The sequence below is a fragment of the Leguminivora glycinivorella genome, chromosome Z (assembly GCF_023078275.1).
Source record: "Leguminivora glycinivorella isolate SPB_JAAS2020 chromosome Z, LegGlyc_1.1, whole genome shotgun sequence".
Taxonomy (NCBI): domain Eukaryota; kingdom Metazoa; phylum Arthropoda; class Insecta; order Lepidoptera; family Tortricidae; genus Leguminivora; species Leguminivora glycinivorella.
In genome coordinates this window covers 18,814,903-18,829,826 of record NC_062998.1, presented here as the reverse complement: position 1 = coordinate 18,829,826, position 14,924 = coordinate 18,814,903, and the positions used below count along the sequence as shown (strand labels likewise).

Below are 14,924 nucleotides of genomic sequence, written 5' to 3'. Positions count from 1 at the left end.
TATGTATGAAATGTAATTCAGTGATGAAAATAAATTAAATATTGCTAATTAACGTTTTATTTGAAACCACCAGCAATAGGTTATTTCACAATTGTATAAAGAAAAAAAGTTGTAATATCTTTCTTGACTACGCTGATCAATCGTTGCTAACTAAACTAATCCTGTCTGTATCCGATTTCAAATTAATGGAATAAACTAACAAAATACATACAGGGTGATTAGTCACCAGAAATAATTATTTCAGTACAGATGGTGTTTTTTTTACGCACTAGTGCCACAGAATATATAATAGTACAAGTACAGAAGGCCCACTGCTTTGATGTTCCCGAAATGCCGCCTTTTTAAATACCTACAAAATTCTTACAAAGAAACGAGCCGCACGTGCGCGGCGTCCGGTGATAGGGTTACCTAATACTCACATAAAATGTTATACTATTATATTCAAATCTTGGGAACTTTCTAGGTATATATACTGTATTTATATATTTTGGAAGTTCCAACATCACAAGCCTTATTGAACTTTTCCGTGGGACTTAATCAATAGTAGATCTGTGTAAGAATGTCTTATGGTATTTATTTTATTCAATATGTCTATTTAACTAAGTATTATTAGCCATTCAACACGCGGACATCGCTTCAAAAAACCTCGCGACGTAAACAATAGAAAGTGCGAACGTGCATTCCGTGAGAACGCGCGCCACCCCTGAGTAGGCCGCGAACTCGCGGCCGCGAGGATGTACTTGTAGCGCGGCGATAGAATCGCGGAGTGAGCCGCCCCTGCTAGTGCGAGAAGTGGTTCATTATATGTCAGGTCGAAACTTCGGAGGGCCATCTGTACTGAAAAACGTCGTACGATACACGTGCGAAAAGGAAATTCGTAACTCGTGTCGATTTAAAACACTCCCTTCGGTCGTGTTTTAATTTATCGCCACTCGTTTCGAACTTCCTTTTTTACGCACTTGTATCGTAATGTACTATTAATATCTTGTTAATTTTTCACGTCTCGTACTAGGCCGGATGAGAGCCAACATTTCATACAGAAAGTGACAGGCCAGCGAAGAACGTCTATTATTTACTACTGGAAGGCTTGGTGTCGTTGGACTCATGTCAGTCTTTGATCAGCGTCAATTGACCGTAGTTCTGTACAATTTTTTTGTCGATGTCACTTATGAGTACACCGTAACTCAGTGGATTTGTTCGTATTTTACATTGAACGAAAAAAATCGAGCTGTTTTCTGCATAACTGAGGTCAAAGCAAGTTCCGGATATGCGGTCGGTAAATCGTTGAAATCAGCTGTGAGTTTAGCGCTACGAACACTTTGGCAATAAATGAGGTAAGTGAAACATCTTTAGTAGGTATATTTATGTAATGGGCATTTGGAGTAAATCTGTAAGAAACAGATCATTGAACACATATTACGTCAATCCAGGGTCAATCCGCGGCAAGAGTAACATGAGTCACGATTTTATGGCATGTTCCATTTATTCATGATCTAACTTCCAATGATAATCTATCACAAAATAAGTGTGACTTTCCCGATATATGCATAGATCCTTTCATTTGCAGCTGTAGTTTAAGTAAACACTCAATGAAGTCGTGACTCAAGTTGCTTTTACGTGGATTCACCCTCCATTAAACCGTTTCTGCGCTGCACAGTGCCGTGCTTGACTGGGTCTGGGCCACTTGGGACTGTCAACAGATTCCGTTCCCATACAACTATGACGATACGCCACTCTAGTATGCCACAGGAGTTTGAGTTTCATCTTATATCGTCACTACTTTGAAAAAATCTCGTATCTCACGCTGCTCCTCAAAGTTAAAACGAAGTAAGTCTATTGTCCCAGAGCTGTAAGAACCTCTTTTTGATACATGACAGCGTCCACAATACGTAAACTCGCGCAACCTAATGAAATTTTAAATAAAATCCTGTAATAATATTTAAAAAAATCAAATACTTAAAAACAATATTTCGCTTACTTTAAACATAATCTAACACATGTTGCATTTTTGCGGATCTTCGTTAGTGAGTATTTTACGATATTAGTTTATCATGCAGGATTTACTTATTATGTCATTTATCATTCATTTCTATTTTTAAACTAGTGCTGTGGCAGAGTCTGTCATTTCGATTCAAATGACATTTCAGTAAGTTGACAGAAATCGTATATTTGTTTAAGCGCCTCCTTGTACATAGGGCCTAATCGATTCACCAATTCGAAATTAATCGTTAGATTTAGCAAACGATACGTCTTAGCCACATCGCAACATACTTCAAAACAAATGTGTCAAAAATGTGAACTTACAAATCCGGGACAATATGCATTCCATACATACTAAATTTTTTTTTTTTATTGATAGACGAAGATACAAGTTTTTTTAAAAGTAGTGACGATATGTATAATTATATCATAATATTTACAAGAAACTGTGTATAGTTCACTTTAGAAGAAGATATAAGTATAAATAATATTTCTCCGCATGTTTCTCATAGACCCTGGGGCTAACTAGGACATACACGTACGACTCAACCAATTGGAACCTTCTCGGCCACTGTAGAACTATGACATAGTGCCGTTATAAATCAGATTGTAAGAAATCTCCTACTGTTTGTCATTTTGACATAGTTGTAGAGTGGCCTAGGGTTCCAATTGGTTGACTGTACAGTTCATCTTTTGTACAATATTGTTTAAAATAAATAAATTAGAAATAATAGAGGTACCATATTCTAAAACGATAAAAAAATGATTTTTATTTTATATAAAAGTGGCGTATCATCACTATTGTTATAACAGGGTTGTTTTCAACTTCATTCCTATTAAATAGGTACATAAGATGTATGATAAGTAAGTACCCAAATGAACTTATAAGATAGATAGCCGTAGCGCAAGTATGCCTTATATACTATATCCCATTCATGGATCCCAAGCACTAGTAAAAAACCTATTGCATTACTTATCTGCATCCAAGGACCAACTAGCCATTGAACAAAACAAATGTCAGATTAAGGTATTATTTTACCACCTACCTACTTCTATTTCTATCTATTTCACAATATGTTAATAAAAAAATAGAAATACTTTTGTACAATTCTACTATTATCGCAGCATTTGGATTATATTATATATATATACACGGTGAAACATGAGGAAACCGAATAATTTTAACAGCGTATTCCACATCATATGAGAAGAGTAAATCATATAAACTTTTCTGGATTTCGCCTACTTTCAGAGTTTTAAGCATTAAAAAAATAACAATTACTTATTATTTCTCACAACAAAACGCTGTTTTGATGGCGACGATGCCGATATCGGACATAATCTAACTATCCTCGTTAAAAGAAAAAGTAACCAGTGAATCATCACAAAAAAGTATTTTTTTTAGAAAAAAGTATTAAATTTTTATTTTAAGTGCCAGATTTACGAATAACATTTACTCTTCATGTGAAAATACATCCAAAAACAACAAAAAAAAATTAAACAATAATAACATTTTTGGCGAAATTTGCTTGACGTCATATAGCATTTAATCTTTATTTCACACTCAGAAATGCGTAGTTAAAATCTTTCGGTTTCCTCATGTTACACCGTGTATAGTGCGTTAATAATATATGGGCTATTTTCTAAATAAACGTCGAAGCCCTTGTTCTCACAGATCCTAAATTTTTCGAGTGTTTGAGCTCAGAACCACCATTAGCTGATTCAATTCTGACGATATAAAAAATATCGGTATCGCCACTCATTTAGAACTTACTTACTTCCGTACTGGTATCGTAATGTATGTACCAAAGACATATATAGTTTAAGAAAAAAACGTACCTCAGTACCATACAGAAAAAGGTCAGGTGGCCTAGATGGCATTACACCTTTGGGGTACGCTCAGCTAGATGGCGCTAATATTAATATTTGACATTTTAACACTTATATATTAATATTTGACATTTTAACACATATCAAGCTAAGAATATGGGCCAAATTGTCAAAACTGAGGTTCAAAAGTTTTAAGCCTGTGTCAAGAGATGGCAGTCTATGCACTGTGATTGATTACACAGTTTACTTCGACAGTAACTCTCTATACTACTCGATCCTCTTTGGTATGTACTAAATGTATTTATCGCACTAGTGCGAGATGCCCTTCGGTCGTGTTTAAATTTATTGCAACTCGTTTCAAATACAGGTCATTTATTCGTAGGTAAAGTGTAATGCGTAACTGCAATGATTTATGCGTGTGTTTCCGCACTTGTAATAAATTTTTCAGTACAGATGGTGTTTTTTTTACGCACTAGTGCGAGAAGTGGTTCGTTATAAGACAGGTCGAAACTTCGGAGGGCCATCTGTACTGAAAAACGTCGTACGATACACGTGCGAAAAGGAAATTCGTAACTCGTGTCGATTTAAAACACTCCCTTCGGTCGTGTTTTAATTGATCGCCACTCGTTTCGAACTTCCTTTTTTACGCACTTGTATCGTAATGTACTAATATACTATTACAGGTCCTTATTCATAAACGTACTCTAAAGTTATCAAGCCGATAAAGTTCGTTTGTCCTTTTCTATCACACCAATATGTCGGAAAGGGACAAACGAACTTTATCGGCTTGATAACTTTAGATCACGTTTATGAATAAGGGGGGTTAGTGTATTAGACATATTTTTAAAGGTGGCATGGAAAGTGATGACTATTGTGAGTAGAAAAACCCTAAAAACACCAGGATCTGTGAGAGTCGGGTGGCGTGGATTTTAGGGTTTCCCCGAAAGCTCAATATTCACAAAAGCTTGCGTTGTATGTTTAAGAAAATGTAGACAAGTCGACCTGGAGTAGGATTAAGTACGCTATTATAGGTAATTCCACGGAGGTTGAAGTGAATGATAACACACACAGCTAAATGAAGATTAGTACTGATTGCAAAAAAATGAATGAATGAAATGAGTGAGTGAATGTAAAAAAAAAAAACGATAAGTATATTTTTGAAAAACATTATTTTTTATTGATATACTTATCATTAATGGTATTAAAAGCAGTAAAAAATAATGAACAAATCCTTTTATAAACCACCGTCACTTGGCATATCTTCATCTGATTCGTTAGGATTGATTTATATAAGGTTTTGGTTTTCGGTTTATCTCTTGGAAAACGCAGTTGTCAATAGGTATGACTACGATGTATTAATGAGTGCCAGTTACTTCAATCATATTTGAAGAGGTTTGATAACGAAATACCTAATAAGCAGACGCAGAGCCTAAATAGAAGTCGCGTGGCACGAATAAATTTTTGCTAAGGACAAACGATATCATTTTATTAAATTAAATTATCCGGTGAACTTTATAGTTCATATGAAATTTCACTTCCAAATAAGTATTCAGCTATCGATATAAATTGAAATTGAAATTTATTACATATTATTTTTGATTTCTACGATTAATATTACAATCATAATCTGACAATTAATTAATCACATACGAGATATTTTATTTTCTGTTTTGTTTGAAAATTGTTCTATAGACAAAATAGTTAATAGAAACTTTTTGGTCTTTCTTGCAATTCACTGTTGAATCTGCAGTCGGTACACGGTAAGAACACTAATTTCAAAATTTCGTTGTCATTACATGACAGTGTTGTAGTGTGCGTGGCCTCAACTGAGTTGAAACTACCTATAGGATCATGTGATTCACGAAGACTCATGTCTTGGTTCGTATTACATTACGTTTGACGCGCGACGACGACGCAAAGCGCGACATCGTGAATGACACGCTCCACTTTTGCTTGTCATGGCACACATGTCTGTGTCGTTCTCAAGCAAACGTTACCGCATTATCGCATAAGCATAAAATCACTCTTAACAGGTTATACTTAAAAAAACATATGCGACAATGCTTTCGACGACCTTTTACTTGAGAACGTCACGCATTAATAGGTCACGTAATAATTCTACATAATACATTGAAAACAAATTTAAGTCTTCTACTGTCCCAAGGAAAAAGGAACGGATTTTATGTTCGATTAGGTAAATGTTCGGCATTCTAGCTTAAAGGCACACTGTCAAGTTGTCAACTCATAAATATTACGTTTTTTTAAATCACAATATGACAAAGTAAGTAATGATAATGATACATAGAAAATATTATTTCCAAAGATTCAAAAATATAAGTAATAATAACAATTACCTAAGTTCACTTTTGAGGCGAGTTTTTCAAGCTAGGATATCAAGCTAGTTTTTTACTGAACTGTGGTGGTTTGCTGACCTAGCTTGTTTACATTACGTTTCTATTTTTAGTATTTTTGAACCTAGTATTTAACACTGGAGTCACGAGGTGACCACACATCTATGTAACTGTACCAGCCAACTGCAAACTAGCTTCGCCGGTCACATGAATATGCCAGGATAGTAAAATCAGTGGTGCGGGGAAGCTACTAGGCTGCAAATAGAACTCCATCCTATTAAAAACTGTTCTGTCTTGTAAACTAGCTAGAAATGAAGATAGTTTTTTCTACACGAAGCCAGAAGTACTAGCTTGCTAACTTACTAACACTTGCTTGAAAAATACGCCTCGTGTAGCCCGGGCATTAAGTCAGTCATGGTTTCAGGTACATTACAAACATTTTGATGTATTGATGTATTTCTTGTGATCATGTGGCCTGGCATGAACATTATAAAATATTTAAAAATTTAAATAATTTCGCATAATGCTAAAATATAAAATCTAGACACGTACTCAATTGCTAGTTGGTCCGTTTGGACACTTTGACGTACACCACTTACTGTTGTTCTCAACGCACGAAAATTACATTTTGTTTAGAAAAATAGCCCTCTCATACGTCGACCCATTCCTTGTCTATCATAAAGTACATTAAATCGATTTACTAATTGGTTGATAGCGTTACAGCCCTTCGTGATCGTGCCGAGGTATGTCATGAGAGCCACGTCGTTACATTGCTGAAAAACAAAAACAATATGGAATTAGAGCACTGCATTTTCGCAAAATGACACTGCGAGTCACATGTGAGGTGAGACAGATTTATTTTATCGTTATGTGTTGCTGTAATTATAGAATCATAGGGGTTATACAATTATTAAATTGAACTTTGTACACTCAAGAACCACAATCACACAGCTGCTGGCCATACTCGACCTCTTAGGCCCACTTTCACATTCCAGGGTTAGTCACTAGCTAGGGATAAAACGCTAAGAGTTAGTGCGTTTTCACATTATCCGATTCGATATCGGATGTTGGAAGGATTTCAATGGAAAAAATCCAAGATGGCGCCTGTAATGTATGGGATATCGGTCCGACATCCGATATCGGATCGGATAATGTGAAAACGCACTAAGAGTTAAGTAAGTTGGCTTACCCCGGATCACGACATTGTAAGTAGTATTAGCCTAGAAGGGTATAACTACTTACGTGATAGAAGTGCGTGCGGAACTGCTGCGAGGTGAGCAGGGGCAGGCGGTTGGCGAGCGCGCGCGCCTCGCGCAGCAGGCCGGGCCGCGGCGGCAGTGCGCCGTCTCGGATGGCGCGCACCGTGGCCAGCACCGCGCGCACCCGAGACACCAACATCTTTATAGCCGACCGCTGCGCGGTTAGGTGTTCCGCCACTGTAACCAGTTCACTTACTACATGACCAGTATTAACATCCTGATAGACAGGACAACAACCCAATCTCTAACGATTACGTACTAATAAAATGTTTGCATTTATTTGCACAGGATTTATTTACCCTCGTATTTCTTTTGTGACCTAATAAGTCTTCAACAATCAACATGCTATATTTTGGCACAACAAACTATTACATTTAAAAATAGATGGCATAGTATGCATATACCCTCTTACCTAAACTATTAAGAGCTGCTTCTCCAGAAGACACCCTAGCCACATGGTCAACACCAATCCTCTCTGCCTCTTCCGCTGCTAAAGTATATGTAAGTGGAGCTAAGAGCATTGTAGCCCTGCCTTGTACGACATCAATCACAGACTCATACAGTACTACAGGAAGTTGCTGTAACAAACACAATAGCCATGAATAATGAAGGAGTAGCAACGACACAATATACATATACACAATGTTTCAAAGTATTTTTGAATGGAGATATATTTCAAGAGCAATCTTAAAATTAATAAGGAGCTACAGCAGTGCAAATAAATAGCACTTCGAAAGTAATACGCTCACTGAATGGGCGAACAATCACGAAGACCGCAAATGGTTAAGGTGAAAATACAAAACAACCAACTTTATAGCCATTGCAGAGCAAAATTATGCACTTAGGGTCAGTTGCACCAAACCGCCTGTCGCCTGCCGAGTGACGTTGACTATTAACTGTGGTTGATGCAACTGGCCTTTAATCATATAGTTTGAAGTCAATGTTTCACATACACCTTTAATTATAACTATTAACAATAGATTCATAGCAAAATAGCATTATAAAAAGATACCCTCATCAATATTGCTTGAAAAACATATGAGCAGATTTTGAAAAAAATTCAGATACAGAAATAATTTTAATTTAAACTATTGGCTCAGCAATGTTCAAGATATTTAAAACATGCTTAAAATTGAATTTAAACTATAATTGAAATTAATTAATAAAGTTTGGTGCCTAAAAATTATTAACACATATACTGCCAGCAACACAAACCTTGTTTTCATCCTCATACAAAATCATTGGTACCTACTCGCAGTCAAATTATAATTCGCATTAGCAATCAAAATATGTCACCTTATATAGGCTACCTGCCTCCTAGTCAAATCAGCTTCTTTTTAAGAACTGTCAAAACCAATTTCAATGTCTTGTTAATATGGGATTAATATGAAATCAAATTGAGTGATGTCACAGTCAACTCGGTTACTTTATTTCTGACTTATTAAATAGAAATTGGATTTAAAAATAACTTCTATCTATGTTTTTCTTATATTTGTCTGATGCTTCTGCTCTTATGCTGATGCTTTATTTCGTGCATGGTATAAAATATTTTTACACTAGCTTTTACAAAACCAACATATCACTACTTTGAAAAAAACTTGTATCTTCATCTGTCGATGAAGAGAAAAATGTATAGAATGTGACTTACTGCGTTTTTAATTTGAGTAGCTTCCAATTCAAAGGGTTTAGTGGGGAGATTGAATAATTTTTAGAGAAATTATAATTAACACATTGACTATCACACTCTGAACTGGAAACCTTCGCAATACTACAGATTACAGTAGAAACCAACATTAAAAAAAAATTGTTACACCTTATTGAATAGAAAATCACTCACATCACCATTTCGTCCAGCTGGGTTTAACATTAGCATAACAGGACATTCATTGATGTCACAGATTTGCCTGTGCACAGCAATGTCCCGCTCTGTGGGAGTGTCCCCTGTGGTGTACCAGCCCAGGAAGTCCATGTCAGAAAATACTTGTTTAACTGTAAACAAAATTAAAAGAAATTTAATTTATGTGGACTCAGCCTGTTGCCATTGTAGTGATCAAATGAAAACCAATCCTGCTGGTTACTGTTAGACACTCTATATAAGTACATACAAATATTTCCATTGAAATTAATACGATAATGTTTTAGGTTAAAAAAAATCAGTCTAAGAATTTTACATGAATTTTAAAGCCTCTAGAGTTCTTTCAATCAGCTTAGCTGCTCAGGACAGCTGTAAGCATGTTTTAAAATGTTTAATTTTCTGATTTTATGTTATGGCAGCAATGGGCTAAAACTATAAGAAAACATTTGAGTTACTTACATTGTTCTTCTTTTAAATTATAATAATCTCTCTCTATAATAATGTCATTCTCAATCACACTGAACACCAGTTCAAATGAATTCATAACTTCAATGTTACGACCTTTTTGCTTCCCAATAAGAGCTCCAATTACTGTAAAAACATAAATCAAAAGTAAAATTATATTATTGCATTTATAAAATAATAATAAACATTTCAAAAATATACACTATGTGTAATAATTTGCTATAACACCAACCAACCCATCCATTAAGTAGCAGAATTTTCCATAGTAACATTGGTAATTTTAATGTAGTAGCTGATATAAGGTGAATATTATATAACAGGTAACAGTAATTGGGTAATCAACCTATGGATAACAGTTGAATGAGCTGGCTAGTACAAAAACTTTGTTATTTTAATAACAATAATAATGTTTAGGAAGTTGTTAGCTTTGAGGTTAAAGTGAGGTTGCATCATTGTCATAACGAAATAATGTAAAATAACAACATTTATTTTATTTTACCAGTTTGTGGAGAGCCCTCTTGTGCTCGAAGTCGAGTCCAATGTTCGGAAACATTCATAATGACTAATGGGTGAAGGGATACGGTAACGGAACCAGACGTTGCAGTGGTAACTACCACGCTCTTGTTGTCTGCAGCTGGAATTGGCGCTGACGGCGACGTTGGATTAGGGGGCTCCGCCGCGGGCCCCGACGATGCACTCTCGACTTCGACTTCCATTTCAAAATCAATCCGATCCGCACTCGACATAATGCGTGATCACTTTATAGTTTCACAATAGGTTTTGACCTTATCATGAAAGTCAGATAAATGTCTACAGCAAAAGTTTAAGATTACAAGAGGAGACGAATTTATAGCTTACGTTCAACAAAAAAAAATACGAAAATAAGAAAAACAGAAACCGAGTACATTATCCTCCTACCTTATTTTTTTATGTCAAATAAATTCATAGACTATATTCCTTTCAAGAACAAGATCGGTATCTTTTTTTAGCGGAAAGTCATAAAGGCAGTGCTACACCATTCATAATTCATTTATGTAGTAAAAAAACGTGGACATTATTTAATCACCAAAGATGCACCAAAGTAAACCGCACAATTGAAAATCAGTCATAATCGGCATACTGGCTACATTCAGAATGGGCACATAATTTTCATTGGACTTCCTAAGGCCCCCCACAGACGGGAGACAAAACTGTTTTGTCTCCGTCGTATTTGTATGAAAAGTTGCGTCGCCTCGTGTGCGCACCTTCATACTAGCCCATAGACCGAGCGACGGAGACAAAACAGTTTTGTCGCCCGTGTGCGCGGAGCCTGGGCCCGCGCACACGGATGCAACAGTTGCACGGCGACATTTTTTGTCTCTGTCGTGCGTCCTAGGAGTGACGACAGAGACAAAAAATGTCGTCACTCCTAGGACGCACGACAGAGACAAAAAATGTCGCCGTGCAACTGTTGCATCCGTGTGCGCGGAGCGTTATTCCGTACGGAAGCCGAGAAAATTCCGTCCGTCATCCGTCTGTCTCAAGCTAGGTATAGACAATATACGTCTATGTTACAGATAACAGAAAAACATCCACTATGAAAAAGGGCGGGAAACTTCGGTCGCGGCGGACGCAGTTTTCGTAACTAAAGTTTTTGAAATTCTATTTTAAAGGATTGGAGTTGTATATTGTGTATATATTTGTAGATTTAGCTTTAGTTTTTGACTATATTTAGTAGTTAGGTGTATATATTGATTGGTAAGTACTAATTCTATGTAATTTTTATGGGGGACGCTAAGCCCCCTGACCCTGGGGGAACAGTTCCCTCAGGGTCGAACACTCCTATGGATTATCTTATATCTGCACTTGAATCATCAATGGATACTGATGCGTCTGTATCCAATACCTCAGACATAACTTTAAAAAGGAAAATACTTTCGCGAATGTGTACGAATTGCAATAAAAGGAAACGCAAATCTGGGTCAGGAAAAAATAAAAGTACGGATTGTGTGTGTGCTGATGAAATTAAAGTTCAAAACAAAAAAGATAATGTTCATACTAATCCACAACCAACTGAAAAACCGAATCCCGTTCCCATTGTAAATGCAAACTCTGAAAGTTCAAATACTAATAATGTCCCACCGACTCATGTGCCTGTTGGCCGCGTCCGCTACCAACAGTCTGACATTGCTCCTTTTGTTGTTCATGTTCAAAGAGAAGCCAGCAGTGATGGCACAACTCTCCATCCCATAACTTTTGGTCGCTTTATGCGACAAAATAACATCCAAGGTGTTGTGAATGGCAGTTTAAAGAGAATAGGCAGAAATAGAGTCAGTATTTCATTTGCTACACACACTGATGCCAACAACTTCCTAAGTAATGACAACTTAGGTAAAAACAAATACAATGCTTTCGTCCCAACATTCAGTGTCACTCGCATGGGAGTAATTAAAGGTGTACCCCTTGATTTGACTGATGATGAAGTACTGACTTCTATCAACTTGCCAATTGGTTGTGGACCAATTATCAAAATAAGAAGAATAAAAAGAAAAATGTTTGTCAATGACAGTAGTCAATTTGTAAATACTGGTACAGTTATACTTACCTTTGATGGACAAATACTACCTACTCGAGTATACATGTGTTACATGGCTCTGCCTGTAGAGTTATACATATATCCCACTGTTCAGTGCTATTTTTGTTGCCGATATGGGCATGTGAAAAGCCAGTGCCGCTCCAATCCAAGGTGCTTTAAATGTGGACAAGGTCACTCTGGTGATTCTTGTGATGTTGAGGAGGATGACTTCCAGTGTTGCTTGTGCAGGGGTTCCCATCAAGCCACAAGCAAGAAATGTTTGGAATATAACAGACAAAGAGCTATCAAAGAAACAATGAGCAAAAGTTGTATTTCATACATGGAAGCTTCTAAAGTACATCCACCAGTTTCGAAGGTATCATATGCTGAGGCTTTACTTGCAACACCATTGTCACCCACCTCACAATCACAAGAAAATTTATATAACAATCAGGATAAAACACCTATGTTGAATAAACAATCATATAAAAAAACTGTCTTCCTCAAACCCAGGGCTCCTGTAAAGCTAGGAAAAGGTTATGATAAAAATGCTCATTTTGAAATCACTAGACAACCTACTATACAAAGAGATAAACCAGTTTTTAACAATAGCACAAATGAAAACCCTAGTTTTGATGATATTGTAAAATCTATCATTGATTTAATGTCTCAGTCAAAAACCTTTTCACCGTCCAACGTTGCCGCAGTAATTAATGCTTTATATCAAATTAAGATCAACAATAATGGATCACAGGGCCCTAGTGGTGCAATGGAATGTACGCAGCCTAATCAGTAGGAAACAAGATTTAATACATGTTATTAATAAAAATGACCCCTTTCTCATCTGTGTCCAAGAAACATGGTTGAGAAAGGATTCATTGTTTAAAATACCAGGATATGTCTGTCTCAGAGAGGACAGACCTGATGGGTATGGCGGAGTGGCCATACTTGTCAAAAACTCACTAACTTATAATTATGTCACTTTACCTGTACATAGTGATGAAATATCTGTTATAGCAGTGGTTGTAAATAGCATTTGTTTTGTATCATTATATTATAAACAACCAAATAATAATATTCTTATAGAAATAAATGAAATTTTTAAGTCCCTGCCTAAACCATTTGTTTGCTTAGGGGATTTTAATGCTCACCATGAGTTCTGGGGCTCTGCTCAAACTTTATACTATGGAGAAAGGTTATTGGAAATAATTAGTGAACATAATTTATGCATTTTAAACACTGGATCTCCTACTAGGCTTGCTCGAAATCCAAGTGCAATAGATCTGTCTATATGTACTCCAGATCTTGCTTCATCTTTATCATGGTCGACAGCAGATTCCACTTATGGTAGTGACCACTTTCCTATATACATTACCTTTCCTTTTTATAAGACTCCACGAACACATGCCAGAGAGCCCCGTATTAAACATAAACTGATTGATGACAAATGGGATGAGTATAGAGAGGCTGTAGTAAAAAGAATTAATATTTTGCCGGTAATAAACAACTCAAATATATTAGAGAGCTCTCAAGCATTTGCCTTAGCTCTGGTGGAGGCAGCTAATGAAACCTTTCCATTAAAGAGCAGAGGTCCGGAGTTCATTCCATCCCCACCTTGGTGGGATTCAGATTGCACTGTTGCAATTAAGCAAAGAAAGGAGGCAGAGAAAAAGTATTGTCAAGAAATGACTGATATTAACTTTGATAACTACTTAGAAGTCGCTAAATCAACTAAAGAATTACTTAGAAAAAAAAAAGTTTGAAGGGTGGCATAGATTTTGTAAATCATTGAGTCCAAATGTAGCTCCATCAATTGTTTGGCAAAATATTAGGAGGTTTCGATCAGCATTTAAAGACACACAAAGTAAAATATCTCCATCTTTAGCAGACCAGGTTATGGATCGTTTGGGTCCACCTTATGTCCCAGAACACCCTATGATTCTCAGGCCACTCATGTTATCTAAAAATGATTCAGAAGATGTTTTAAATTCCCCTTTTTCGCTTTGTGAACTGAAAGGAGTACTTTCTTCGACTAAAGATTCCGCACCCGGTGAAGACGGGATCCCTTATTCTTTCGTATCAAAACTGGACGATAACAGTCTCTGCTACCTTCTTTCTTTGATTAACAATGTTATGATTACAGGCTCTGTTCCCAAAGAATGGAGAACACAAACATTGATTTTAATACCGAAACCAAATAAACCTACTTCAGACCCCAAATCGTATAGACCCATAGCCTTATCATCTGTAATAGCTAAAGTCGCAGAACACCTAGTAAAAATACGATTAGAATGGTTTCTAGAACACAATAAACTCTTAACTTGTAATCAATTTGGCTTTAGAAAAGGTAAATGTACTCTTGACAGTTTAAGCATCCTTACCACAGATATAAGAATAAGTTTCTCTAAAAATGACTCCTTAGTTGCTGCCTTTTTAGACATAAATTCTGCTTATGATAACGTCAACATTTCAATCTTAAAAAATAAATTAATCAAATTAGATGTTCCTAACTTTCTTATTAATTTTATAATCAATATGCTGTATGAAAGGTTTATAAATTATCACTTAGAAGAACCTGGAAATAAATTTATTAAAAGAACTGTCTGGAAGGGTCTACCACAAGGTTCGGT

At 36.2% G+C, this 14,924-nt stretch overlaps 1 protein-coding gene across 1 annotated transcript; it reads right to left on the bottom strand.

Moving 5' to 3' along the window:
• Nucleotides 1-5,540: 5,540 nt before the first annotated feature.
• LOC125240963 (COP9 signalosome complex subunit 6) lies at nt 5,541-10,656 on the bottom strand. Its single transcript, XM_048149185.1, has 6 exons — nt 10,240-10,656; nt 9,735-9,866; nt 9,258-9,409; nt 7,833-7,998; nt 7,404-7,597; nt 5,541-6,934 (listed from the first exon to the last, which is right to left on the bottom strand). Exons 1-6 carry the CDS (start codon nt 10,484-10,486, stop codon nt 6,794-6,796), a joined length of 1,032 nt encoding a protein of 343 aa, XP_048005142.1. The 5' UTR covers nt 10,487-10,656; the 3' UTR covers nt 5,541-6,793.
• Between the last annotated feature and the right edge of the window lie 4,268 nt (nt 10,657-14,924).